Raw genomic sequence first — 27,096 nt, 5'->3', positions numbered from 1 at the left:
ACGAGGTCTCGCCAAGTTGCCCGGGCTGGTCTCAAACCCATGGGCTCAGGCAATCCACTCTCCTCGGCCTCCCAAAGTGCTGGGATTACAGGCTGAACCACCGAGTCCGGCCTATTTTTTTTTTTTTTTTAGAGAGACGTTTCATGTCTCTATGTTGCCTAGGCTGGTATTGAGCTCTGGGTTACACAATCTTCCCGCCTCAGCCTCCCAAAGAACTGGGATTACAGGCATGAGCCACTGCATCTGGCCCACAAATACTGTCATCGGCCAGAAGCTCATCACTTGTGAACAAATTCATTTCTAAATGAAAAGGAGCTTCCTAAGCCTGCTGTCCCCTGCAGGGTGGCCGCAGGCGGCCCTGCCTTCCTGCATGCACTCACTCCCTTGCCCAATTTTACCCCCACTCAAGTCCGTGGGCCTAGGTATCCCCACGAGCATAGCTGTGTCCTGGCCACTGAGGTCTGCCTCCCAGGCCTGGGTGACCGCAGAAGCCGTCTCCTGCCTGGGATGTGGGACGGCCCTGGCCTGCAAGTCCTACAGCATCAGCACGTGGCTACCTAGGCAGCCTGCCCTCCCCGGGCCCCGTTTAGCTTCCCCCGGCCCCATGTGGAGGCCGAACCTTGGCTGGACCCCACCTTCCGGCTGTTCCCCTTCCAGATGAGTGAGGTGGTGAGAAGGAAGAGCGGGCAGAGGGGCATTGCTGTGTGACCGGGACTTCTCCTTTCTGATGTCATGCTTCCAAGAGGGGACACCCTGCTTAGATGGCACAAACGTATTACAACGCACTCTAGCGACAATAGCATCACTTCCTATTACTCGCCTGTCAAGGCATTTCACTTAGGAGTGTAGCAAACAAGTTCAGAATCCTATTTTGGTCAAGTTGCTGAAGTCAAGCAGTAAGAGTGAAAAAGCATGGGCTCTTCAAATAATAAGTATGTAACCAGAAAGCCTGGCCAATATCTTGACAGCCTGACCTTCGACTTGAAAGCAGCTATGTTTGGGGCCAGTTTAGGCCCAAGATAGCATGGTGGACTTAGAGTTTTATAAATATATAAGGCCTAAATGGCATGCATTCAAGCCATGCTGAACTCCTGACACCTCACACCATTTACCCTGTGGGTATCTGGTTTCTGAAGTGTTCTTTGGTTGGTGTAAGTAGCAGCTGCTTTTCTGTCTGAACCTTGAACTCAGAGCTGTGCTCTTCCCATAATGTATAATGCATAATGTCTTCTGGAATCTTTAAAGACACTAACTCCTGGGCTCACTCACAATACTTCTGTGCAGCAGGGATGAATTTGTAATTAAACTCTGGTCCTGGCCTAGCATGGTAGCTCATGCCTGTAATCCCAGCATTTTGGGAGGCTGAGAAAGGAGGATTGCTGGAGCCCAGGAGTTCAAGACCAGCTTGGGCAACTCAGTGAGATCTTGTCTATACAAAAAAAAAAAAAAATTAGTCAGACATGGTGGCACACACCTGTAGTTCCAGCTACTCAGGAGGCTGAGGCAAAAGGGTCACTGGAGTCCAGTAGGTCGAGGCTGTGGTGAGCCGTGATCATGCCACTGCACTCTAGCCTGGGTGACAGAGTGAGATCCCAACTAAAAAAAAAAAAAATTCTGGTCTTGGAAGTGGAAGGAAGTCCACTTCAGAGACTAGTAGGATACACCCACCCAGGGCAAGCTGTGCCTAGAAAGAGTGAGAAGGATGGGGGCGGGGAACAGAAGGATGAACCACTGACTTTGACTCTGCGCCAACGACAGTGCTTGGCTCTGTGTGTGTGTGTGTGTGTGTGTGTGTGTGTGTGTGTGTGTGTGTGTGTGTGTGAGAGAGAGCCCTCTACTCCTTTCCGGTTTTTGGTAAGTCTCTCCTTATGGCTTATGAATGTAGCTTTATAATAAGTCTTAAAATCAGGTAGCATAGATCCTCCTTTGAATTTCCAAATACATTTTAGAATCAGCTTGTGAATTTCTACCAAACAAGAGAAAAAAAAATTCCAGATGATCTGAGTCTCAGCTGGGTGACTCTCCCTATGTGGGATTCTATAGTAAATTACTTTCCAGTTCAAATGCACTGGCCCGGATTTTAACACATGACTGCAGCTGTATTTATGTTTCAAGGTTCTCTAGTTTGTACTTGGCAGATATTTAGACCCATTTTTTCCTTTTTAGCCCGTTCCATGGGTTTCACCGTTGCTACTCCTGGACTCATTATCTTGGCGTCAATAGGGTACCTTCTGAGATGCAGCCAACACAGTGCTCCCTCTCACAAGCTTAAGGGCTTTCTCTCTTCATTCCAATCCAGGCCAAACTAGCATCCAGGTGGTCATTGCCCAGAGTAGACGCATTCCAGCAAATGCCTATGTCCCCTCTCGGCCCTAGGATCCTTCTGCATGTGTCGCTGTCAGGCACCTCAGTAGCCAATCCTGCAGGAAGATCAGCAACTGTCCTTACAGAAGCCCCTTTGTCTGGGCTCTCCCTGGGCCCTGTTAGTGCAGGGAGCCAGTCTCTCTGAACTTCCTGATGAGTCCAGCATTTCTCATGCCTCAGTCAGTGATGATGGGGGGACTCTTTCCCAGGAAATAGCGCTCTGCTGTTCAGCTGGGCAGTCAACTGTGAAAGCATCTTCCGTCCATGCACTTAGCGTTCCATAGGTCAGCGTTTTGCTGCTGTTTTTTTTTTTTTAAGTTTGAAGTCTTGGTCAGCATCTTTAAAATCCTTCTCCAGGTTCAGTGTCTGGTCAGCAGGTAGACCCTTTGGATGCAGGGGAGATCAGATTTTACTTCAACCAGCCTTTTAAAATTTATTTAATTTTATTTAAATTCATTTATTGAATCAGAGTCTCACTCTGTTGCCCAGGCTGGAGTGTAGTGGCACAAGCATGGCTCACAGCAACCTCCAACTTCTGAGCTCGGGTGACCCTCCTGCCTCGGTTTCCCAAGTGGCTGGGTCTGCAGGCATGTGTCACCACACATGGCTAATATTTTGACTTTTTTTTTTGTAGAGACAAGGTTGTCTTTATGTTGTCTAGGCTGGTCTTGAACTCCTGGGCTCAAGCAGTCCTTCTGCGTCGGCCTCCCAAAGTGCTCGGATTACAGGCATGAGCCACCGCTCAACCAGACTTCTTATGAATTGTATTTGCATGTATATGGTGTTTCCCAAATAGCAGGGCATTCATGAAGCATACATCACTCTTCTGATTGGCATCAGATTCTGCCTGGATGACAAGAGGGCACTGCAGGTTGAACCTGTTACATGGACAAGCAGGTTTCAGTGGCTTTCCCGGGCCTCAACCACAGACCCTGAGCACTAAGGCCAGGCTTTCCCCTAAAACTCTGCTCTGTGACAAGACACAATCTAGTGCTAGCCCCTTCCTATGGCTCTTCCCATGGTCCAGGCCCTCAGGTTCTTATGGAAAGCAGGGTTCTCTGGAGACAGGAGATGACCCAAGACTCCTAGAACTGGAGGGAAGGTGTTAACTCAGGTGAAAGACTCTTGTTTTCAGTACATCAGCCTCACGGATCACTGGGGATTGTCTGAGGAAAGTCTGTTTTGGTGAAGATGAAATTGGATTATTAGCCAGGTGTGGTGGCATGCTCCTATAGTCCCAGCTACTCGGGAGGTTGAGGAGGGATGATCTCCTGAGCCCAGGAGTTCAAGGCTACAAAGTCGTGATGGTGCCACTGCATTCCGGCCTGAGTGACAGAGACCTCGATTCAAAAAAAAAAAAGATGAAATTGGCTTTTAGTGAGAGCTTTATAGGACAGGGTGTAGCTTTTCATGCCTGCATGCCAGGTTCATCCATGGTGAGGCTGCGACCCTGCCAGACTTGCTCAGGATGGCATGAGGCCCCCTGTGGGCAGGCAGGCCTGGTGCCACATGGCTGGTCTGTCCCCATCATTCCTCAGGAGTTAAAACATACACGGAACAACCTTGGCTCTCGTGAAGAATTCGTTTCAAATGGTCGCCCTCTGAATCAGAAACACATGTTCGGTTCAGACTGCCAGAGAGGTATCTTTCTAGAACACGCAAAGTGCTCTCCAGTCTTTGTGAGGACTTGGTCATAAAGTATGCATTCGACACCCAAGTAATGCCGTGGACTAAGCCAGAGCTGGGGGAGGCCGGGGCTGGGGGCAACAATCTGAATTAAACCCAGTCTTTTCTTCACTGTCTGCTATGATGTGTCGGGCTGTTTTGGGGCGTTTGGCTCTCCACAGCACTTGTGCATGGACTCCCTGGGGAGATGAACGGAGGAAACTTGACCCAAGCAGTGTCTTAATTCATTCCTTTCCCCTGCCTTCCACTTGGTGTGACAAGTCTGGGTGTTCGGGGAGTGAGGGATACAAAAGAGGGAACTGTCGTCATCCTGTGTGTCCCAGAACCGCCCCAAGAGGACCCTGGAATGGCAGTTATTTTTGGCAAAATTTGGGTGCCCAGAATTTAGGGCGTGGTCCATTATACCTGTCATAATTTCAGCTTTCATCTTCACCAAACACTCAGTGCTCTGTGTCCTGTGCCAGGCTCTGGGGGTGGATGGTAACTTAGATGCTGTCCCCAAGTGCTCATCATCCAGCCAGAGGGGAAAGATGTGAACCACTGGAGGAGCCCTCAGAGTCCACTTGGCATCTTGGTTCAGAGGCGGGATTGCTCAAGCCCTGCTGGGCAGAGCCAAGATGGCTTCATGAAGGAGGTGGTATTTGAACTGGGACTTCAGGGTTGGATGCTGTTTCTCTCCGTGAGGGTGTCAGAAGAGGCCTTCGTAGGGGGTGCAAAAGCAGGGGGAGGACGCCAGGGAAGCCAGAGGACAGCTGGGGGCCAGTGAGGATGTGGACAGCGGTTGAAGGGGCTGGGGACTCAGAATGTCAGACTGAGGAGACTCGGTTTGATTTTATGAGCAGTGGAGAACAATAGATGATTTTTGAGCAGGAAATAATATGACCAGAATGCTTATTAAGAGCATTCTGGAAAAGGTGTGGATGAAGGCTCCAAGAGATGTTTCAAAATCAGAATCAGCTGGGCTTAGACATGCCTGTGTGAGAGAGGGAGGGAGAGAAGGACGAGTGGAATGTGACTCTGAGTGTCCGGGTGGCATGACGGGAGAACCATGGCAGATTTCAAAGGAAGAGGGTCGACCAGAAGGCTTTGGTGGAGACAGGGAAGAAAGTGAGGTCCCCACTGGAGGGGCCTGTACTTTGCTATTTTAAGGTACTTTGCTGACTGTAATTCATTGAGGGTTGTAGGGCTTGGGAAAAGTATTATTTTTCCTGGGTTTTGGATGGAGACACATTCACGTGAGCTAGAAGGAAGGAGTCAGGGGAGGAAAGAAAGAGGCTAAGAAGAGAGGAGTGATGTTGGATGGAGCAAGTTTAAGAAGAGCAGGGAGGCTGGGGCACGAGGCTCAGGCAGAGGCATGTGCCCTGGGAGGAAGGCTGACTTCTGAGCTAGAAGGAGACAGTGTCAAGGAGGAGGAAGTTGGGGAAGGAGGAAAATAAAGACAAGGAATAGACTCAGCATGATTGGGTTGGAGGGGAAAGGGTGGAAACAGGCTCTTAGTGTCTTCTACAATTAGATTTTTTTTGAGTTGGGGTCTCACTCTGCTGCCCAGGCTGGAGTGTGGTGGCACAATCACAGATTTCTGTAGCCTTGACCTCCTGGGCTCAGACAATTCTTCTGCCTCTGCGTCCTGAGTAGCTGGGACTACAGGTACGTGCCACCACACCCGACTGATTTTTTTATTTTGTGTGGCAATGGGGTCTTGCTATGTTGCCGAGGCTCATCTCAAACTCCTAGACTCCAGTGATCCTCCTAAAGTGCTGGGACTACAGGCATGAGCCATCACACCCAGCCTACAAATAAATTTTATAAAAATAAGTAAAATAGTCAGGCATAGTGGCACATACCTGTAGTCCCAGCACTTTGGGAGGTAGAGGCAAGAGGGTTGACTGAGCCCAGGGGTTCGAGACCAGCTTGGGCAACTTGGTGAGACTTTGTCTATACAATAATTTTTTTTTAAAGCCAGATGTAGTGGTACACACCTGTAGTTCTGGCTACTTGGAAGGTTGGGGTGGAAGGATTGCCTGAGCTCAAGAGGTCAAGGCAGTGGTGGCTGTGACGGTGCCACTGCACTCCAGTCTGGGTGATAGAGTGACACTCTGACTCAAAAAAAAAAAAAATGGTGACCTCCCTTCTGGAATTATTGCTCTGATTCAAGTAGGGCTGGTTATTCTCTAGACTTGCTGCAAGGCTTTTATGCTGAGCCTTTCTTCTCTACCACTGTGGAAATGCCTTTAACTTTTTTTTATGTCTCATTTTCATGGTTTATTTCCTCCTTTCATTGAGCATATTTTCCAACCTTTTTAAGAAAGGGTGCTTGATAGTATTTAAATTTTTTAAAAAAACTTGCCTGCCTAAAAAATGTCTTTATTCTAGTCTCATAGTTGGATATTTTGGCTGGGTATAGAACTCAAAGATAAAAGTTATATTCCCTCAACACTTGAAGACAGTGCTCTCTTGTCTTCTAGGTTCCAATAATATTGCTGAGAAGCCTGATGATGGCTTTCTGATTCACAGTTTTATATTTTTTCCCTTGAAGTCTTGTGGTATCTTCTCTTTATCTTCAGTATTCTGAATATGTCTTGGTTTTATATCTTCTATTCAATAATTGAGCTGGGATCTTTCATTTTCATCAGTCTTGGGAAACTTGAAAATTCTCTCCTGACTATCCCATTACCCCCACACATCTGTTTTTCTATCTCTTTTCTTGTTATGGTTTCCTTCCTATTGTTCACCATTTTGTCATCTTTCTACCTTCTGAAAGATTTCCTTGGTTTTGTTTATCAGTGCTTTCACTGAATTTTATTTTGAGAAGCATAATTTTAATCAGCAAGGATTCATCCTTATTCTGTATCCTTTTTTATAGCAATCTACTCTTGCATCTTAGATGCAGTGTCTTCTATTTTCCTGAGGATATTACACCTTTATTTTCTTGTACCATGTCTATCTCTTTGGAGTTCTTTTTTTATTGGTTGGTTGGATGGGTTGTTTTGGTCTGTTTTTCATATTGGCAGCATCCCTCATATATCAGATGATCTTGACTTTAGTTCATATTTAATGGGGAGATATTAGAGTTTCATGACTATGGGCTTCACTATAGGATCAGTATGAAGAATCTTATCTCTGACTGGAGGTATAAGCAAATGTCTCAGGAGGGCTGAGCAGGAGATGGAGTTGTGAGCCTCCTCATTCAGGGTGTAAACTTGACTTAGTGTTTTTATTATTTTCAATTTTAATATCTATTTTTCTTTGAGTTGGTGTTACCTAGACTGAAGTGCAGTGGCATAATCATGGCTCACTGCAGCCTCAGCCTCTTGAACTTAGGTGATCTTTCCACCTCAGCCTCCTGAGTAGCTGAAATGACAGACGGGTACTACTATAGCTAACTTTTGAATTTTTTGCATAGATGAGGTCTTATGTTGTCCAGACTGGTCTTGAATTCCTGGGCTCAAGCAGTCTCTTGCCTTGGCCTCCCAAACTGCTGGGATTACAGGTGTGATCCATCACACCTGGGCTTGACTCAAGTGTTTTTAGACTGATGTTTCACTCCTGTCTTCCATTGTGGCTAATGTCTCCTTGTCTGCAATCCCTCTGCTTTGGTTTCTGTCTAGTGCAGCCCTTCCCAACCAGGATTCTAGAGGGGGAAGTAAATACTAATGCTATTCCATTGTATGGAATGAATTAATTTCTCCTCTTTGTATTTAGAAGGGACTGAACTCTGCACTATGCTCAGGAGAACTGAGAATGTGATCACTCACATTATTTTCTATAGAGCTTACTTTTCTCATGGAACACTGATTAGGAAAGGTTGTTTGAGAAATGACCTCTCTTGGGGTCAACCTCTGGCAACCTGGCACTGTAGGTGGAGGGGAAGTGTGTGTTTGATTTGCTGTATTTACCTTAGTGAGTTTTATTTTTAATTTTATTTATTTATTTTTTGAGTTGGAGTCTCACTCTGTCACTCAGACTGGAGTGCAGTGGCGCGCTCCCAGCCACCGCAGCCTCGACCTGCTGGGCTCTGGCAGCCTTCCAAGTAGCCAGAACTACAGGCATGTGCTACCGCGCCCAGCTTATTTTTTATTTATTGTAGAGACAAGGTCTCACCAAGTTGCCCGGGTAGGTCTTGAACCCGCAGGCTCAGGCAATCCACTCACCTCGGCCTCCCAAAGGGCTGGGATTACAGGCTGAGCCACCAAGCCCGGCCCCCTTAGTGAGTTTTAAAACAAAACTAGACAGCAGGTTAAAATGCAATCACTGATTTTGATGAGGCATAATTGTATAGCTTTAAAACCTTGGCCACTGTGGGCACCAGACTGATGGAGGAGGTGGGTGGCGTTTCGCTTTGTGAGTGGTTTCTCAGCTCTCAGCCAGTCTCGGGTATTTTTAGAAGTCCTGTGGGCAGTCAGGGAGGGCTTCCTGGAAGACTGGTTCCAGTAACGTATTCATAGGAGGAAAGGGCGGCAGCGCTGGCTATGTCACAACGACCATCTCAAGAGAGCGGGGAAATGTGAATCAGGAGGTTCCTCTATTGGAAAGCCCCTCAGCTGATGACTGTGAAGGCTGTGGCCGGTGAATGGGCATCCCTGCTCCTTTGAGGCTTGCCCTGCTGCAGGGGCAGGCTGAGCTTTCCTGACAGTCCCTGATCAGCCACTGGGGTCTCACAGCAGTGTCCCTCAGCAGCCAGTTGGTGAGGCTGATGCCAGGACCGCCATGTTTTAGAGACTATAAGGTGGTTCATGGCATCAGGTCCCTTTCAATGCCATGAAATCAGAGAATGCTGGGTGTTGGAGCCAAAAATGATGCAACCATCAGGGTGGAAGGGGAGGCCTAAAAATCCCCCTGGCCTAGGCAGGGGTTCCCCACTGGCCTTCTGAGCAGCTCTCCAGATGACTGGAGGGCAGTGAGACCCATAGTTTTTTTATTTTTTATTTTTCCCAGAAGATGCAGGCAGGCTGGAGTTGCTTTTGCACATCCTGCTAGGAGAATGCCCCAGCCACATGGGCGATGCCCCAGCCTTGCAGGCTATACCACAGAGACAGCAATTCGAGCCTCGAGGGGCCTCACAAAGGGACCCACGACTGGGCAGTGGCGGCTGAGGTTTCTTACCCAATTCTGTGTCTTTCTGCTTTCCCCATGCTCAGCCGAGGAACCCTCAGAAGCACCCCAGCCTCCAGGCCAAGGGAAGGCCCCTTCACTGCCAGAAGCCACCACGGAGCCCACACAGCCAGCATCCACCCCGCTGCCACCACTGCCAAGGCCCAGTGGTCCCCAACTCCCGGAGGACGTCAAACAACGGCCACACACGGGCCAGTGGCCTGTCCTTCCCCAGAGGCCCGTGCAGCCACGGCCCCCTGAGGAGAAGCTGCCCCCGCTGGTGCGGCCTGGCTGGACAGGAGTGTCCTCCTTGCCGGGCTCCACGGGGGTCATCATGGAGACTGGTGAAGCTGGGCCTCCGGGGAGGATGGGCATGTCGGGGAGGGGCCTGCCCCAGGGAGTAGATGGCCAGACCGGACAGGGTCCTGTCCCAAGCGCTGAAGGCTACGCGGGAGCACCAGGTAAGGCCAGTGTGGTGGCGTGGGAGGACCTACTGGGGATACCACAGACATCAGCCTGAGCCCCAGGGTCTGCTGCAGGGTCTTGGCAGGTCCAAACTCCAGCCCACAGGGGACAAGTTCAGAAAGGTAGCTTTTCAAGGATGCAGAGGCCAGAGGGACCAATTTATGCTAATCAAGTAGGTGGAGGCTAGGGCACCCCAGGGACAGTGCAATACCTTCCACTTAGTAATCGACTTGTACTGGGGGTTGGAACACCCATGCCCGGTCAGCTCCTTGATCTTCCTAGCAGGACGCAGCTAGGAAACCCAGTGTATTGGGAGCTGTGGAGCAGCATAGGCAGGACACAGCAGGTGGCGAGGCAGAAGGGTGGCTCCATCGCCAACTTTGGGGCCTGGGTCAGCTTCCTGACCTCTGAGACCCAGTTCCTTCGGCCCCAAAGTGAGGATAGTAACAGAATGGGGGCTACCGCGAAGGTGGAGGAGGAAAGCCTGTTCAGTGCTTGGCCGGGAGGTGCTCCAAGTGATCTGTGAATGTCAGCACCATTACTGTCGCAGGGCAGTCGTGATCAGAGTGAAGGCAGGGGATAGGAGGAAAAGGGAGTGAGCACTTGTGGGATCCCCACCACATGTGAGGGCTGGACCCATGTCTCGATCTCCTGTAGTCCTCCCAGTGGCACTCTGGAACCACTGTTGGTTCTATTTTACGGGTGAGGAAACTGTGATTTGGGACTGTAACTTGTCAACGGGTGACTCTGCATGGGACAGGTCATGTTATATGCTATAGGACAATGCAAACCAGTTCTCTCCGAGGCAGACCAGGCTGACCATCGGGGACACCCAGACACTGGCAGGGGTAGGGTTGGTCCCCATCAAAGAAAGCCTGGTGCACCCATGATCCCTGAAGCCCTGTGGCTACCTAGAAGGCTGGATCACTGCTGAGATGAGGCATTTTCTCCCACCAGCTCTCCCTTTTTCTATTCCTCCTCAGCCTCTTGAGCTGTAGGGATCACAGCTCTTAGGCAGTTATGCCGCCTTTTCTAAGATAACAGTTTGCCTTCTATTAGTTCCACGTACTGTGGATGCTCACACTCCCTTGGGCTATTTGCTCATTCATTTGTCCATCCATGCATGCACCTTTCCATGCATCTATCCATGTATCCAGCATACAACCACCCATCTGTTTACACATGCGTGCATACAGTTTATCCACCAATCTACACATGTATGCATTTACTCACCCATCCAGAAATGCACCCACCCACTCACCCATTCATCTACTCTTGTACCCATCTGCCTAACCATCCACGCATACACACACAGACACATCCGTACACCCATCTATACACGTTTCATCTACCAACGCATCCATGCATGCATCAATCCATGCACCCTTCCCCTTCCATGCATGCATCCATCCAACCACCTACCCTCCCATGCATCCATTTCACAAATACAGCATTCAGTCTAGTTGGAGACAAAATTCTTGAATAGATGCCCTAGAGAGTAAGCTGTTAGCTGGCATGCGTGAGTCTGACTCAGCCTGTAGACTTTCCCTCCCTGGCCTGGGTTTCAAGGCCCCAGCACTCTTTCTTTTCTGTTCTCGCAGCCAGCTTGCCCTCAGTGGCCTCTTCCTTGCTAGCAATAAGTAGGCTTGTGAGGAAGCAGGGACAGGTGGGTGCAGACGTGCTTGTTTCTAAGAAGGCAACTGAGTGGGTGCCCTTGTTCTGTTTCTTTCATAATGAAGACTCAGTTTTAGCTTGTGAGGAGCAGGAGAAAAAACGGCTCCGGGAAACAAGGTGCTGTCGAGGATCCTGACAATTCTTTCCCATTTTGTTTTCCAGGATACCCCAAGTCACCCCCTGTGGCCTCCCCAGGTACGTCTCCTGGGAGACCAGGAGGGGAGTTCTCCTTGGTAGCCCCTGCCCCTTCCCTTCCTGCCTCCTCCTTGTGGGCTATTAGCCCAGGTCCAGCCTGAGCTCAGCCTAGCAGCAGTGGGACAGGCCTTCACTGACTGCTGTGGGCCGAACCCCTCAAGGTTTCCTCCCCAGAGAGGGTTAGAGTCAGGCTGAGATGTAGAGTTTTCCCTCCCACATCATTCCAGCTCACTGAGGTTCCTGAGGGGATCACTGGGTGGGCCTCTGCCCTATGTGGTCCCAATGAGCTTCCTGGGGCTCCAGTTCACCAGATTAGTAAGCAGCTCCCATAGTATTCCCGTCGTGCACCCTCAGCCTGTTCCCAGCCTTCCAACACGGGCACACACATGGTTCCCTCTCTCACATCCTCCCAATAAGAGCCTGTCCAGTTTCTGATTCCTCAGCTGTCCTGACTGCAGATCTCAGGCAAAGGGAACCCCCTAGCACTTGGGTGTGAAAAGTGGTTTGCTTCACCACTCTTAGGTGAAATAAAACAGGCCTGGCACATAGGCCTCAGTCTTCCAGGCCCTGACACCAGTCCCGCCACCAGAGGTCAAACACTTCATGTCCTGTCTCTGCTCCAGGCGTTCCAGTGCCTTCTCTGGTGTCTTTTTCTGCTGGCCTTACCCAGAAGCCTTTCCCCAGTGATGGGGGCGTCGTCCTCTTCAACAAAGTGCTGGTGAATGATGGAGACGTTTACGACCCTAGCACCGGTGAGTGTTTGAAGGGGATGCAGGGCTGTCTCCTCCTCCCCAAATGCAGTAGGCCCCCATCACTATCTGGTTTCCTGTGTCCTGTGGGGTCGGGGGGGGGGGGGCCTACCGTAGAGCAGATGCCCTGAGTGGGTATGTGGCTGTGTCCAGCTCTGTGGATTTCCAGCTGCAAGGCTGCATGGGCGTGCAACATTCTCTAGCCGTGAGAACACCCTAGTCAGCACTCGCTATTGGAGTCGCTGTTCATTTTTATGACTTTGTTAACAAAGTGCAGCCCACCACACCCAGCCTCCTCCCATAGCCACCAGCGACCCCTCTTGGTGTCTGACAGTCATCCTGACACCCAGGACAGTCCGGCCAGTGGGAGGCTTCCTTTGGGGCTCTCATGTCAGAAATGGGGCTGCAGTCTCCCCAGAGAGGCTCGTGCTCTGGAACGGAATTGCTTCAGGTGAACTTCTGAGTCTGTGCGCGGCAACCTGTGTCATCATCCCCTTACCCCAGCCTCAGGTTGATTCTGGGAGGCTCGAGAAGACAGTGGGTATGGACTTTATTCCCACCTTCCCGCTTCCCCACCTGGACCATGGGCAGCCCTGAGAGACACAGGGTTCCAGGTGTCCAAGCCCATCAGGACAGGTGTGGGGAGGTCTCCATGGCCTGGAGCCTTTCCCAACTGTCTCTGTACCCTCAGCAGTCACTGTGCTGCTCACTCAGTGAACAGGTCTTCCCCACAGGCTGGTGGTGCCCAGGGAGGTTTTGCTGCCATAAGCCACTGGATAGGAGGGGGACCTGATTTTCTTGCCTGTAGTTTTTAGCCATCGTCCTCGTTTATGCCTGGTCATTGTCTGTTTTTAGGGCAGTGGCCTTTTTTTTGTAGAGACAAGGTCTATGTTGCCCAGGCTGGTCTTGCACTTCTGGGGCTCAAGCAATCCTCCCGCCATGGCCTCCCAAAGTGCTGGGATTATAGGCATGAGCCATCAAGTCCAGCCTGCTCTTAAACATTAGCGAGGCTAAGAGTCACCTGCAGAGCTTGGAAAGCGGCACTCCTGGTACCCCAGGTCCACTGGAGTGAAGTTCAGCATCCTAGACAGGACAGGGCAGAAGGAACATCGCCTCCTTTCAACTAAAGTGCAGTTTCTTCCTGAGACTGCTCAGAATTTCCAGGGCCTCTGGAGTCAGGCCACCCTTCCCCCCTGACTCCATGCTGCCTTGGCTGCAGGGATGGCTGGCCCCTTGACAGGTCGGAGCTACATTCTCACATTCCCTGAGCTACGTGTAGTCCCACCTGGAGCAGGTACTCAGAAGTTCTGGGTGAACTCAAGCAAGGCCTCATCGCAGGCTGACTCTGAGCAAAGGTGAAAGCTACCCAGGTGCCTGAGTAGGCTCTGTCCTCTGGCCAGGTGCCTTGAGAAGACTCCAGAAGCTCTAGACTGCTTGCTGTTCCAAGCTAGGAAGGAGGATGGGTGGACGGGCCTTTTCTGTTTTTCAGGGCAGACTGAAGGCCCAGGCCCCTGAGGCCCATTCCTTGTTAGTCCCTGGCCCTGATTTGTCAGCGCTGGGCTTAAAGTCGGTGGCAAGGTCTGGTGCCAGAGCTCCGGGAAGTGGTTGTTCCTGCCAGCATTTGGTGTAGGCTCTGATTCTTCTAGCTATTGGGCTACCTCAGCTGCTCTGTTGCTTCCTCACCTCCGGCCACCACTTCCCTTGCCTCTCCAGGCCCAAAACATGTGGGTCATAGGCTATGTGATGTCAGCACTCACTTCTGGCCATGAGTGGATACTACCTGTCTACTTACTTGTCCAGTGAGGCAGCCTGGCATGGCCTCCAAGGTTACCTGGTTCAGCACCTGCCTCTCCCCGAGTTGGTGGCAAGCTTCTTTCTTTGGTCCTGCCTCATGGGTACTGGTCCAGAAGCCAACCCTTGAGGCTGGTTGTAAGTTGGCCTTCAGGTCCTTTCAATGAGGGAGATGTGTGGCCCAAGAGGCATTCTTGGGTCAGTGGCCAGAAGTGGTACAAACTAAGGTGACCTCAGCATACACCCACAGTGGCTGTAGGGTGAAGCAGCATAGAGGGTCTTTCTGCCTTTTAATGTGGGCACCAGCTGGCCTCATCTGCCCAGGACTTCAACGCTAAAAAGCTGTGGCAGACCTGCAAACAGATACATCCAGGTTAACTTACTGCCGTTGCAAGAGTCCCGTGTCCAGGTTAATTTACTGCTCCCAAGAGCTGTGATGGTGTCAGACGAACACAGGGTCTGCCTTTCTCCTCCCAGGGGTCTTCACGGCGCCATATGATGGACGCTACCTGATCACAGCCACCCTTACCCCCGAGAGAGACGCCTACGTGGAAGCGGTGCTGTCGGTTTCCAATGCCAGCGTGGCCCAGCTGCACACAGCTGGGTACAGGAGAGAATTCCTGGAATACCACCGCCCCCCAGGGGCTCTGCACACCTGTGGGGGCCCAGGGGCGTTCCACCTCATTGTGCACTTGAAGGCGGGAGACGGCGTCAACGTCGTGGTGACCGGGGGCAGGCTGGCTCACACAGACTTTGACGAGATGTACTCTACGTTCAGTGGGGTCTTCTTATATCCTTTCCTTTCTCACCTCTAGGGTGACCAGGGAGAGGCTGGAAAAAGATAGCTGTAAAAACTCTTGAGCTTTAATATATTTGGTTTCGTATGTCACGGGGGCACTGGGCTGGTTTCCTGCATCCGTCCCATCACCTGCCCCTGCGTGAAGGCCTTCCCTAGCTGCTGAGACTGCTGTGCTCTACTGCGCCCAGGCAGGCAGTGAGGAGTGAAACACGGTGAATGTGGCCTTCGATGTTTCTGTTACCCAGACTGGACAACTGGAAGACCTGGAAAGAGCCCCCTGCCTGAGAGCTGTGTCCTCCCTTTGTGTTTTCCCAGCTTCCACCTATGGATTCCCTCTGAGGGTTCCTGGGCTGGGCCCACGCTCACAGCCAAGTTTCCCACTGCTCCCCTGCAGGGCGAGGTCATGGGCCGGTGTCCTGCTGACAGAGGAGGAGCTGTGGGCAGGGAGGAGGCAGGCTGGCAAGGGCGGGTCACCATGACTGGTCTTTCCTGGAGAGCCACACTGTCTGTCTTTACACTGCAGGAGAAGTTCAAACACTGAAGTGCTGAGGTGGCCTATGCTACCACACAGAGACCCCGAGTTTGTGGGCTGGGCCACGCTTGGTTCACCACTGCTGCCTGGGACTCACACCCCTTGCTCACTTGGCCTTGGCCCAGCTGCAAATGGGGATGGGTTAGAGACTGTTCATGAAGCTTATTGGGCTCCTTAAATGACATGTACAATTTAAGTGCAAAGACAGGGAGTGTCAATAAAGATGTAAAATCACTTCAAGTTACCGTTCTTAAGCCTGGTGCCTTATGGATTAGGAGTTGTTGCTAAACAAAACTGTAGAAAGTTTTTCCCCCCCTTAATGGACTGTAGAAAGTAATCCTGAATAAATTAATCTCAACTCTAAAACTATTACCTCTCAGCATCCAAACTGTACACTTGGGTTTTGGTTTTGGCTCGTAAAGACAGACCAGATGTGTGTGGAGGTCAGGGCCCCTATGTGATCCCACAGCTGGAGAGAGGCGCTTCCAGGGGAGGCTGGAAACTCACATCTCGTCAGCAGCTGCCCTGGCTAATGAGACTAAATCCTCATGGCTTCACTGCACAGCTCTCTAGCAGAGACAGCTTGACGACCTCTCAGGTTCCTAAGCAACAAGAGGCCCAACACAGAGCTGATCGCAGGCTGAAAGCTGAGGTCATCTGAGAAAGCAGTGGTCTTCCCACAGCGAGCACGCTCTGTCCTGAGGAGAAGCCCAGGCATGTTGATCTGTCACCAGCAGCCTCAGAAACCTCTAGACACTCTTAGCTCAAGGCATTCTTTGCTGATCAAGTTGGTAAAACCTGCTAGTCAGTCAAGCATCACTGGGAAATGGGCAAGTGCCTCAGAAGGGACTCTTACGTAGCAAAAATGCTTTGAGTTTCAAGGACTGTTTACAAACAAAATTACAGGGTGGGCCCTGGACACCTCAGAGCTCTTATTGAACCTCCCTCCCCCAGCCAGGGGGAAAGTCTGCTGTTTTACTATTACAATTTGGACCTCTTTGTCTAGGAGTGGGAAGGAGAGTGGCATTCTCTCCTCTTGTTTCTACAGCTGGGGAACTGGCTGAAGGGAGCTGTCAGAGGATCCCTGGCTGCCCTAGAAATGACTCATGGAAAAACCCTGATGCAGTGGAGCATTTTCAGGAAAACCCAGTTGGCACGCACACATGCTTTTGCCCTCTTGCCTCTCATTCCTTTTGAAAAGACCTCACTCAATGCCAAAGAGAAATGCTCAGCAGTCACAAAGGCAGAGACCAGAGAGGGCCGATGACTTTCCTTTATTCCTACTCCACACATGGTTCTCTCGAGTATCAAGTCAAACTCGGTCCTCTCAGTGCCTCTCATCTAATGTACTGACAAAGGTGAATTTCAGCTTGGTGTACTCAAGACAGGCAAAAAAGTTAAGTAAGCCTACTTATAGCCACATCCTGCCTCTGCTTCAAGATAAAATAGGATGAACGCTAGGTCCTGGCTCATTTAGGAACCCACGTCTTTAGGAAGGGGAAGTCCATCCTTTTGTGCAGGCAGAGGACAACAGTGTCAGTGTTGCTCAGGGCTGTGGGGTTTGAATCAGCACCTTCAGGAAGTTGACACCCCCAAAGTAGTGTGCCTGCAACTAGACGCATAGCCAGCCCACAGATGTCATCAGATACAAGGTGACAGCTTTCAAAACCAGGAAGCTGTTGCTGAAAAAGGTCAGGGCACTTCTTTTTTTTTTTTTGAGTTGGAGTCTCACTCTGTCGCCCAGACTGGAGTGCAGTGGCCGCTCCTGGCCACCGCAGCCTCAACCTGCTGGGCTCCGGTGATCCTTCTGCCTCAGCCTTCCAAGTAGCTGGAACTACAGGCATGCACTACCACGCCCGGCTAATTTTTTTGGTTTTTTGTAGAGATGAGGTCTCGCCAAGTTGGCCAGGCGGGTCTCGAATCCGTGGGCTCAGGCAATCCACTCACCTCAGCCTCCCAAAGCGCGGGACTACAGGCTGAGGGCACTTCTTAACATAAGCAGAGAAGGACTGGGACATCCACTCCTCCTATCCCCGTAACACTAGCAAATGGCCTAATTTAAGTAATTAAAAATGACAAAATGGTACCTGCAATAAAGAATGCAAACCCTGCAAATTGTATTTGCAATTATTTCAATGGCACAGTAAACTTGCTTTCCCAAATGACTCCCAGCTTTCAGGTTGTTTTTCACAACTTATGTGTGTTTATAGCTTGGAAGAAAGGAATATCTGTGCTCAGAGACAAACTCAAGTTTGTGCCTGTAGCTGTAAAACATGGCTTTACACATCCATTTTCTAAACGCACATATGTGCATTTTTCTTACACCCATCTGAGAGTAAGAAGGGAAAAGGAAGGCCACGTGCCAGCTCCAAGGGGCACAGGCACAACAGAAGGAGGCTGCATGCAGGCAGGTTGAACGCAGGGAGCTGCTCCTATGAAGCAGCTCTGGGTAAGACCCATTTCCTTGGTAATCTAAGAGCTCCCGGTCCGAGTTCTTGCTTTTCATCCCTACAGTACACCCCAAAGCCCCTGGGTTCCCATCACCCAGCCATCATGTCATGGTAAAGAAGCATGAAATGCACAACTTTTCCCTGCTGGAACCCACACTCCCATGGAGGGACCTTGATTCACAATGTTCAACATATGCTGTATCTGGTAAGGGCCCAGCGATCTGAGAGGATGAAAAGATACTCATTTAAATAATGCGTAGGATGTAGTTTCTGATCAAAGATCACTTTGACTCTGCTATCTGAAAACTTCAGGAATGCTAAGTCATATCTTCCCTGAGGGACGGGTTTAATGAACTCACGCATCAAGGGCTCAGGGACCCCAAAGGGCTGAGGGGGTAAGAGGTAAAACCAGCCTCATGGATACTGCCAGACTATAGCAGAAATTACATATGGATGAATGAATCATTTCCTGGCAGGGTGTACAAAGCAAGAGGTTAGTTCCTGTGGGTGTAGCCTTACTTCTGGAGTCAGGTTTTAAAAATAAGCACCAAAAAGAAATCCCTCCTGTAGACAAATTTAAGTGTCAGCAAAGATGAAAATGCTAATTGATGGAAATTATCAGTTTCTGGCAAGAGTATAGAGAAGATGGTTTAAATGTCCTCTGAAGCAAAGAGCCAAATGCATTCAGTTTATGTTTGTTTATTGTTGTAACATTTTGTTTTAACATCAAACACTGCACCAAAATATGAGCCATTCATCTTAAGACAATTGTCTTTACCATAAGAGTACTGTACTGATGTTTACAATTAATTTTGGACAAATTAAAACTTATTAGTGACATTGTTGTCTAATAATCAAATAATTCATCATAGGCTGAACATAATTATTAAATTAAAAGAGTAAAGTTTCCCTTCCCTTTCTTACTTTCAAACCAAACCAAACCAAAAAGTAGTTTTCACCTGGAAAGAGCACTTACTTTAAGGAAAAACTCAATTTTTAACCAGTTTTATTAAGCCCAGGATGACACTTAAAAAGATGAAACTCCCTGAAGTCTGTTTTCATCACCTCATGTAAGGTGGAAGGGCTGACTTCCAACTGTTTCTTCTGTCAAAGGTCCTGCCTGCATCTCAAGAGCAAGCCATGGGAAGGCCATGCGGCGACAGGCCAAGGGCAGCTCAAGGGCACAGCATGGCCCGGGCTGCTAGTCAGCTTTCTCAGTTGTTCTCCCCAAAGTTTTTAGCAGCTTTCGTTTTAGGACATCACACTTGTAAATTTCTTTGTCCAGGCGAAAACTATGCAGATGTTTTTAAACATAGCAAAACACAGTACTCAAACGCGGAAGCTGCCTGCATGCTCCAGGCCCACGCAAGCGCCTCACACAGTCGCAGATCGGCAGGTGGCAACTTGACAGGACAAGCTTCGATACGTGGACAGCAAAGCAAATCCTAGAGTGAGACTGCATTGCAGAGGGAAGGGGCCACTTCACCAATGGGCAACTGATGGAACAACATGGAGCCCAATCTGCCTGCAATCTCTCTGCGACATCACCCGTCACTGAAGACAGCATGGGGGTGATACTTTGACTCACCATCCTAAGGGTTTGTGTACAAACACACTTGAGAGCATCTCTCTTTCATAGAAAGAACAAATGTCATTTGTACCAAATGGCAACGGATTTTCAGCACAAACTTAATACTTTCATAACACGACAGCAATAGTAACCATCTACTTTCAGCAAGAAGGACTCCTTTAAACAAGGAAAGACTCATGTTAATTAGCCCATGTACCCACTGGATCAATCTGTAGCAACAAAGTCTAGTGCTAATGGACACCAGGACAAAGGGACCAGCCACCTTCAACACAGGGCTGGGAGATCTGGGTCCTAGGATGGACTCTTTAAGAAGGCCCATGTGTCCACAGATAGCTGTTAAGAAAAAGAAACAAACTACCTAGCCAAAAAAATTTTACAGGACAACCTAAAACGGACGAAAGAAAATGCATATTAAGATTTTCAGAACCACACGTATGTAAAGAAGTCCTACTATAAGCTCAGGTTAAGCACATGAAGCTTTCACTCTTCCTCTAAATAGAAGACAATCGAGGGGATGCACTAATGGCATCTATGAAACAAAGTGGGTGTATGGTTGCTCTGCTAGAACTTTGACTCACTAGCTGGGCAGAACTTCATATGAACAGAACCCAGGATCCCTAACCTATGGTATATGAATAAACTCATTAAACTGTTCATCCTTGTGAACAGTTTAAGGGGGGAAAGTCTGCACCAAAGAAAGCTCGTGTTGTCCCTTCTCTGGGAAGACGTGCTTCCCAGATTTTAACATTGTCTCTGCATCCAATAGCACTGGGAAAAATGGCTGAAAGCAGTCAGGGACTTTCACCTCTCCAATCTGGAAAGATAGCCATCCTGTATCTCCACCTCTAGATCAGTATCACCTTAGGCGAAACGAACTAAAATAAGCAAGGTCCCCACTTCCACAGCAGGGGCATGGAGAGTTGGACTGAACCATCCCAAGAGCGAGGGTCTGTACCTGCTGCTCCCTCTGCTCAGGAACCTCTGCTTCCCGTGTTCTCACGAATGGGGACTACGACCTGGGGTCATTTCTTAGGCTCCTTTCTGACAGTTTCTCTTGCTGTTAATATCTCAGTGACTGTCAACAGCCAGCAGACCACAAGTTCTGGAGGGGCTTACAGCATATACTCCTTCCTTGCTGCTGTGTTCAGACCCTTGACTTGAGCTCATAACAACCAGGCCACTAAATGGAGCTGCCGTGTACATTTTATTGAAAACACATGGGCACCCCTGTGCCCTCACAGAGTCTCATAGGTCTGCACTGCTGACCATATGAGTCTCCTGACTGACGCAGGGTCGAACGTGGGCTGGGGGACACTGTTAAGGAATAGTCTGCTCAACAGGCGTACCAAGACCCCTCTCTTACTTGGGTTCCACAGGTTTTGTTATAGTGGATTCCAAAGACAAAGCCAAATGCCACCGGCTAGTGGCCTTTAGGCAAGCTTCATTATACTTCCCTGGCAAATCTGCACCACAGCATATTTTAGAAATCCTGTCAAAAAGCAAGACACCCAAAGGCCTACCTAAGCTAGGCAACAGGCAGAGGGATACAATACTCTTCCCAGGACCCCACACAACTGTCTATCTGAGGCCTCCCTGAAAACAGTTGTTGGAATTTTTTTTTAAACCAAACTTGCTACCATTAGTACTTTTATTACAGACATCAAATACACACCTGTAAGAACTGTTTTTCTGGTGAGGTCTAAGAAGCATAAAGGTCTCTCATCGTGGAGTAGTCACAGATGAGAAGATACTCTAAGGGGATTTTTCTCCTCCAGAAGCCCACATCTGTGGGGCTGGGCTCATGGCTCTGGTGCATGGGCCCTAAGGATCTCCCAACTCAGCCCACAGGAGTAGCTGTCCTATTCAGTGAAGCAGGAAACGAGGTGCCCAAAGGAGAAATGTGCACAGGCAGTTTCAGCCAACATCACTAACTGGACCTAGAGCAGTTCAGGGGATCAGGCCCTCTGAGGAAAGCCTTGGTTATAGAGTGAGACCATCTCAATGGCCCAGTGGAAACTGTAACACTCTACTTTGTGTGATGTTTTGGTCCACTCTTTTTTAGTTTCCATTTCTTCCTTTAAATCATGCAGTGGAAGGAGTACTCAGCACACAACTCAAGAGGAAGCACGTGTGTGGTTCCCACGGGAGGGAGCCCAGGCCTCCAACTCCAGGCCAAGCCCTTCCCTTCTCTTTCCAGGTGCTGAGATCCAGGGTGGCTGGGCCAAGCAGCTGGCCTGGAAAGGCGAAGAAGGATGGCAGTGCCAGCTCTAAGTGCCCCTGTCTCTGCTTGGGAAAGCTGGTGTCTAGGTCAGCAGAAGGGCTATCCACCTTCCTTTGCTGTGGGGAGAGGAACTGGGCCCCATTGCCTGCCCGCCAAGGTACCACCTTAGGCCAGGTAGTCCAGGTCCACTTCAGGGATCGGGTCTCGCCAGTAGCAGAAGGAGCTGAACTCCGGGCAGGGAAAGGCAGAATTCTGCTCCTTATTGAGAAGTGGGAACACGTGTTCCACAAGCTCGCTCAGCCTGTGATACCTAGGAGATTGGGAAAGATAGACTGTTACTTCAAAATTGGTCAGAGACTTAAAATGGTGATTGTAAAAATAGGCAGGTCTCACTCTTGTCCTAAAGCTCAGACTTCCTCACACAAGTCTTAAATTATCAGAAACCCTTTATTATTTTTTATTTATTTATTTTTGAATCAGAGTCTCACTGTGTTGCCCAGGCTGGAGTGCAATGTCACGCAGCCTTGACCTGCTGGACTCAGGCCTCAGCTTTCCAAGTAGCTGGAACTACAGGTGTACACCAGCATACCTGGTTAATTTTTTTGATTTACTGTAGGGAGAAGGTCTCGCTAAGTTGCCCAGACTGGTCTGGAACCCCTGGGCTCAGACAATTCTCTCACTTCTGCCTCCCAAAGTGCTAGGATTATAGGCATGAGCCACCGCATCTGGCAGGGACTCTTTAAACAGCTACTTAGGAAGAAAAAAACACCCACAGATGAGGTGTAGTTCTGCTCCTTCAAGCTGGACCTGATCTCAGCTCATATCTGTCTGTCCCCAAGTGCACCCCTGGCTGCTGGGTCAAGAACCGGGAATGCACTTACGATGACTTGTTTCCTTTGGTCCTTTCTTGTATTAATTCGCCCTTGGGGTTCACGGTGAATATTCTACAGTCTGGAACTCCGACTTGTGTGTAAGCATAGACATCCTGCAGAAGACAACATCAAGCAGGGGGATTCCAGGGAAATGACATCAGGAGATGCTTCTCAGGTTCCTTATGAGGCAGAAGCACTGCATGAACAGGAGGCTCCAGAAAACACGTGGTGCTGGGCACAGTACAGTTTGCTACTCAAATTGAGCTTTAGACAAACTTAGAGAGTGGTACCAAACCCAGAGGGTGCTTGGATGATCAGCGAACTTGGGCAGCCAAGAAGCAAAGAGGCCAGGAAGTGATGAAGAGAAGCAATGTGTTCCACATGCCCGAGGCCTGATGGCTCTGAGGAGGCAGATCAGATCGCAAATTGCTAATAAAAGGTCATCACTTAGGCCCTGGCTCTGGTGCAGATGCATGGCTTATATCACTTAGAAGATGAATCAGCCACCTGAGGAAGTGGAGCTGATGCCACAGATACAAAGAGAAAGCATCTTTCCTACAAATTATCAGGCAGATCTGCACCTATAGGACCTCCCCATTGCTACAGAAATTTGGGACAGATCAAATGAAAACTCACTGAGAAGAACAGACATTTCACTTTGCTTACAAAACTGGCTTGAGCATTGTGACATGGCTACACCCCAAAAAGTACCCACACCAGAATTCAGAGCACAGGAGACACTCACATTTGGACGGTTCCCAAAGGCAGCGTAGAAGGGCTGCTTGGACGGGGCAAACAGATTCTTGATATCATTTAGACACTCAATTTTGAACTTCTCTGGTTTCTTTTCTATCACTTCCCTAAGAAAAAAATACAAATACAGTCGCCAAACTCAAAATGGTAATTTTCCCTAGTGTGTGGTTCTGGAAGAATTTTAGTGCTCATAACCACGCAATTTTTTTTTTTAATCCTGTGTAACTGGTAACTTTCTTTCTCCTTCTTTACCAGTCTGATGACTAAGAAAATTTGAGTGACAGGGTTAGGAAAGGAGAAAACCTGAAAATTCCTAGAACTTGACTTTCTTCACCATGCCTGACACAGATAAGGTGAGCAGTGTGTGTCAGGACACTACAGAGCCCAGAGAACCAAGAGAACTGCAGTCCCTGGAGTCTGGCCTCACACACTGCATTTGTCCCAGTCCCACCCGGCCCTACACACAGAGGCAGCCAAGGCTGCCCACTGGAGAAGTACCTGTGGAAGGCAGAGAACAAGCTGCTGGGAGATAGCATCAGAGGACCCCGGGGCAAGATCGTGCCCTTGTCATTGACCCAGTGTAGGTAGCCACGGGTCATGTCAGCCATGCCGATGGCCCGGGCCGAACAGTACAGAAACTTGTAGCCATTCCTGAAAGAATACACATCCTGTTAGCTCACGTCTTTTGGCTAAAGAGAAATAAAAAGTACTTTTAACAAGATTCAAATATTTTTCCTCTCATTTACTGTGAAAATCAAATTCTCGAATTTAGCAGGAGACTACTTAGGTTATAAAGATTTCACCTTTCCAAGGAAAAAGACCATGGGGATAAAAATGGAGGCATATGCAACTAGGAATAATGATAAGCTTGTAAGTATTGAGATAATATGTTCAGAATCTAGTCCACAAAAGCCGCATTATAGAACAGACAAAAACTTTGGACCATCTTTAAATGATCTACCGTAAAGAAAAAAATACAAGGAATCCTATTTATAGTCAATCTGCAAGAAACAAACCCCATTCCATAAAAAGCAAAATTATATTCAGGTAACTGACATATTCATACTTTCCATATTATGGCATTTTCAACTAATACTAAAGATACTGTAATTTTTCACATCAATTTAATGTATGTATTAGGCTCCCACAGAGTCACTGCTTTCCCTCCTAGAGTTCCTTGAGAGAGCGTCCCACACCCCACATGCTAATTGTTTCCTTCATGCATGCATTTACTACCTACTCAAAGAAATGCAATGTAAAAATACCTAAAAATATAAACCAAAAATGAAAATCAGCTGTCTTGTTATAATGTAGCTTTAAAAAAAAAAGTTATGGCTGTACTTATAGCTGTAGATAGTGCCTGAAATCACAGCATTGTGAAGATTCACTGAGATGATACAGGTAAGACACGTCATGTGAGGCCAGGCATACACAGCTCAGAACCATCAACGGGGGCTGCCACTTTTCTTTGTGTGAGGCCACAGGGAAAGGAGAAAGAAGAGCAGGAATAGCTGAACATAAACACACAATTTGTATGAACTGACAATTTATGTTATTTTTTTAATATGCTATTTTCTTAAAGCAAAATCCTAGCTCACTAGAGCAAGTTGACAAGAGGGAAGGGATACCTACTCATTGATGGAATGATAGAGCTTTGCTATTCCCTGATGAGTCCAGTCTTTACCCAGCTGTGGGAGAATCTGCCCCAAAGCATCAGACCTAAGAAAAGGGTGCAGATGGGAAAAGGGATCAGGAATCAAACATATAAAGCATTTTCCTATTCGGCTGAATATCAGCTGCCCATCAACAGTGGGTGGGGGACACTTTAAAACCAATGCCATCATGGCTTCAATCAACTGCAAGGCAGCTCCCTACAAATATATGTTTAGGTACTTCTAAACATGGAGTCACATGAGAGCAAGATGTTTGTTTCCAGGGACAATTCCCAACCACACATTCTTCTTTTACTCCTCTCTAATATCAACAGCTTCTTTGTTGTCTTTTCACATCAGAATTGAGAGCCATAACGAAATCTTTCTAAGAGTAATTTTTGACGTTACATTTATGTGGCTCTACCCATCTCCTCCATCCATAAAATGACCCCATGGGGACTACACTCAACATGTCTCAGGGCATACAGTTTATAAAATGTTATGGTTGAGGGCTGGCACACCAGGAGAGGTGCCTCCATTGCACACTAACCGCCCCTCCCTGAGCACAGGGTTTTCCCTGTCACCCACGGTGGGCTTGAGCTTACTTGGTTATTGTTCCATCGATATCAGAAATAATGATTTTGTCATTCCAGTTCCATAGGTAAATGGTCCCTGCACAGCGGCAGGTGCCTTGATACTGGGTTGTAATACTAAACACAACATCATTGGGGCCATCATGGAGATTCAGTTTTGCCTTTTTGAAAAGGATAAGAATAAAGAAGATCAGTTGAAACAAAGTTTGAAAATTTACAAATCAATAACCAGTGTCTCAGGATCCCAGCAAGAGGCAGGATGATTTCTGGGGTGCTGAGCATGTGCTCACAAGAAGTCACTGCTCAGACAGTGTTTTGGATTCCAAGGACTTCTCTGAAATCCCACAGAACAAAATGTCTCTGCTCTTTCTCCACACTTGAGAATCACACTGCCTTGGCCACAGCCTCCTGCTGGTCCCAGAAACACCTTTTCATATTGAAAATGGGTCCAAGTCAGTGGGTAAGAAATAAATAAGAAAGAGGAAATTGTGTTTAAAATATAATTTCTCCATTGCTATGGTGCCTGAGAGATAGTTCACAGCCTAGTATGGGATTAGCTGTTTAAGATTTCAGCAGGGTAACAAGTTAAAAATACAGATTCCTTGGCTCACTCTCAGGAAGGAGGAAGTAGGTCTGTGGTGGGTGGAGGGACTTGGGTCACAGGTTCCCTATGGGGGCCTGATGGCTCCCTGGGGACAAGGGGTCTCAGTTCCCATGTGGATGAGCATTTACATGAACACACTGTGCTGCACGTTTGTGGCTGGGGACTAGAGAAAGGGCATTAAATCAGGCAGTTACTAAAATAAGTCCTACTGAACCCACAGGGATCACACAAGACTCACGATCTGGTCTGAGGAGAGTCGAAGAGATTTCCTATAAGAAGTTGTGCTACTGCTGTGGCTCAGGGGCTCCGTGGGGAGGGGATCCACTCTGATCGATTCTTCAAGCTCCTGTGACCCCTCGTCACTGGAGGAGTCATCTTCAGCTGGCCTGCTGAACATCCACCCAGTTACTGAAGAGGCAGCAGGGCATTTTACTGATGAGAGTTTTTCATTTAGGATCAAGAAAATAAAGATATGCTAAATCCTTTCTAGGGATGGAAAAAATTATTCCATCCATCATTCTCCACAGCCATGCTCCTTGTTACTTATTCTGAAATATTCGTATCATAAGGTCACAACTGACAAGCAGTCACTTTCAGGCTATGACCTGTTATCTTCTGCTCTGTCCAGCAAATGCTATGACGGCTACTGACTCTTGATGAAAAGGATATGTATGTTTCAAAAGGCATAAAGAAAATTAAAGAAATTAAAGAAAACATTAATTGCTTACATTCATTTTTAAAATTTTATAAAGAGTAAAAAAAATGTATACATCCCTTAAAAGAAGACAGTAAAGAGCAAGAAAATAAACTCTGAGGTTCAGAAAGACATAAAAGAGGCAGAAAGTGGGAAAGAAAGCAAGCATTGGACTGGGAGAGGCGAACAGGCATAAAGAAGAATGAGGCAGCCGGGCTCGGTGGCTCAGCCTGTAATCCCGCGCCTTTGGGAGGCTGAGGTGAATGGATTGCTTGAGCCCGCGGGTTCGAGACCCGCCTGGGCAACTTGGCGAGCCCTCA

At 48.5% G+C, this 27,096-nt stretch overlaps 2 protein-coding genes across 3 annotated transcripts in view; one reads left to right on the top strand and one right to left on the bottom strand.

The window, feature by feature from the left end:
* Window positions 1–14,925, top strand: part of EMILIN2 (elastin microfibril interfacer 2) — a 57,088-nt gene extending 42,163 nt beyond the window's left edge. The window contains exons 5-8 of the mRNA XM_021707418.1: window positions 9,189–9,602; window positions 11,443–11,475; window positions 12,099–12,227; window positions 14,493–14,925. Coding sequence (XP_021563093.1) covers window positions 9,189–9,602; window positions 11,443–11,475; window positions 12,099–12,227; window positions 14,493–14,830 — 914 coding nt within the window. The 3' untranslated portion in view covers window positions 14,831–14,925. The remainder of the gene's footprint in view (window positions 1–9,188; window positions 9,603–11,442; window positions 11,476–12,098; window positions 12,228–14,492) is intronic.
* Window positions 14,926–18,479: 3,554 nt separating this feature from the next.
* Window positions 18,480–27,096, bottom strand: part of LPIN2 (lipin 2) — a 78,653-nt gene continuing 70,036 nt past the window's right edge. Inside the window, exons 14-20 of one of the 2 annotated variants that reach the window (XM_008074761.2) lie at window positions 26,321–26,471; window positions 25,491–25,639; window positions 24,866–24,952; window positions 23,732–23,884; window positions 23,226–23,340; window positions 22,490–22,593; window positions 18,480–21,918 (exon numbers count right to left, since the gene is read on the bottom strand). In XM_008074761.2, coding sequence (XP_008072952.2) covers window positions 21,774–21,918; window positions 22,490–22,593; window positions 23,226–23,340; window positions 23,732–23,884; window positions 24,866–24,952; window positions 25,491–25,639; window positions 26,321–26,471 — 904 coding nt within the window. In that variant the 3' untranslated portion in view covers window positions 18,480–21,773. The remainder of the gene's footprint in view (window positions 21,919–22,489; window positions 22,594–23,225; window positions 23,341–23,731; window positions 23,885–24,865; window positions 24,953–25,490; window positions 25,640–26,320; window positions 26,472–27,096) is intronic. The other variant, XM_008074762.2, reaches the window with a different exon arrangement.

This window comes from Carlito syrichta, unplaced genomic scaffold, assembly GCF_000164805.1.
Source record: "Carlito syrichta isolate Samal-C Ts95f unplaced genomic scaffold, Tarsius_syrichta-2.0.1 Scaffold317479, whole genome shotgun sequence".
NCBI lineage: Eukaryota > Metazoa > Chordata > Mammalia > Primates > Tarsiidae > Carlito > Carlito syrichta.
This window is presented reverse-complemented; position numbering and strand designations above follow the sequence as displayed.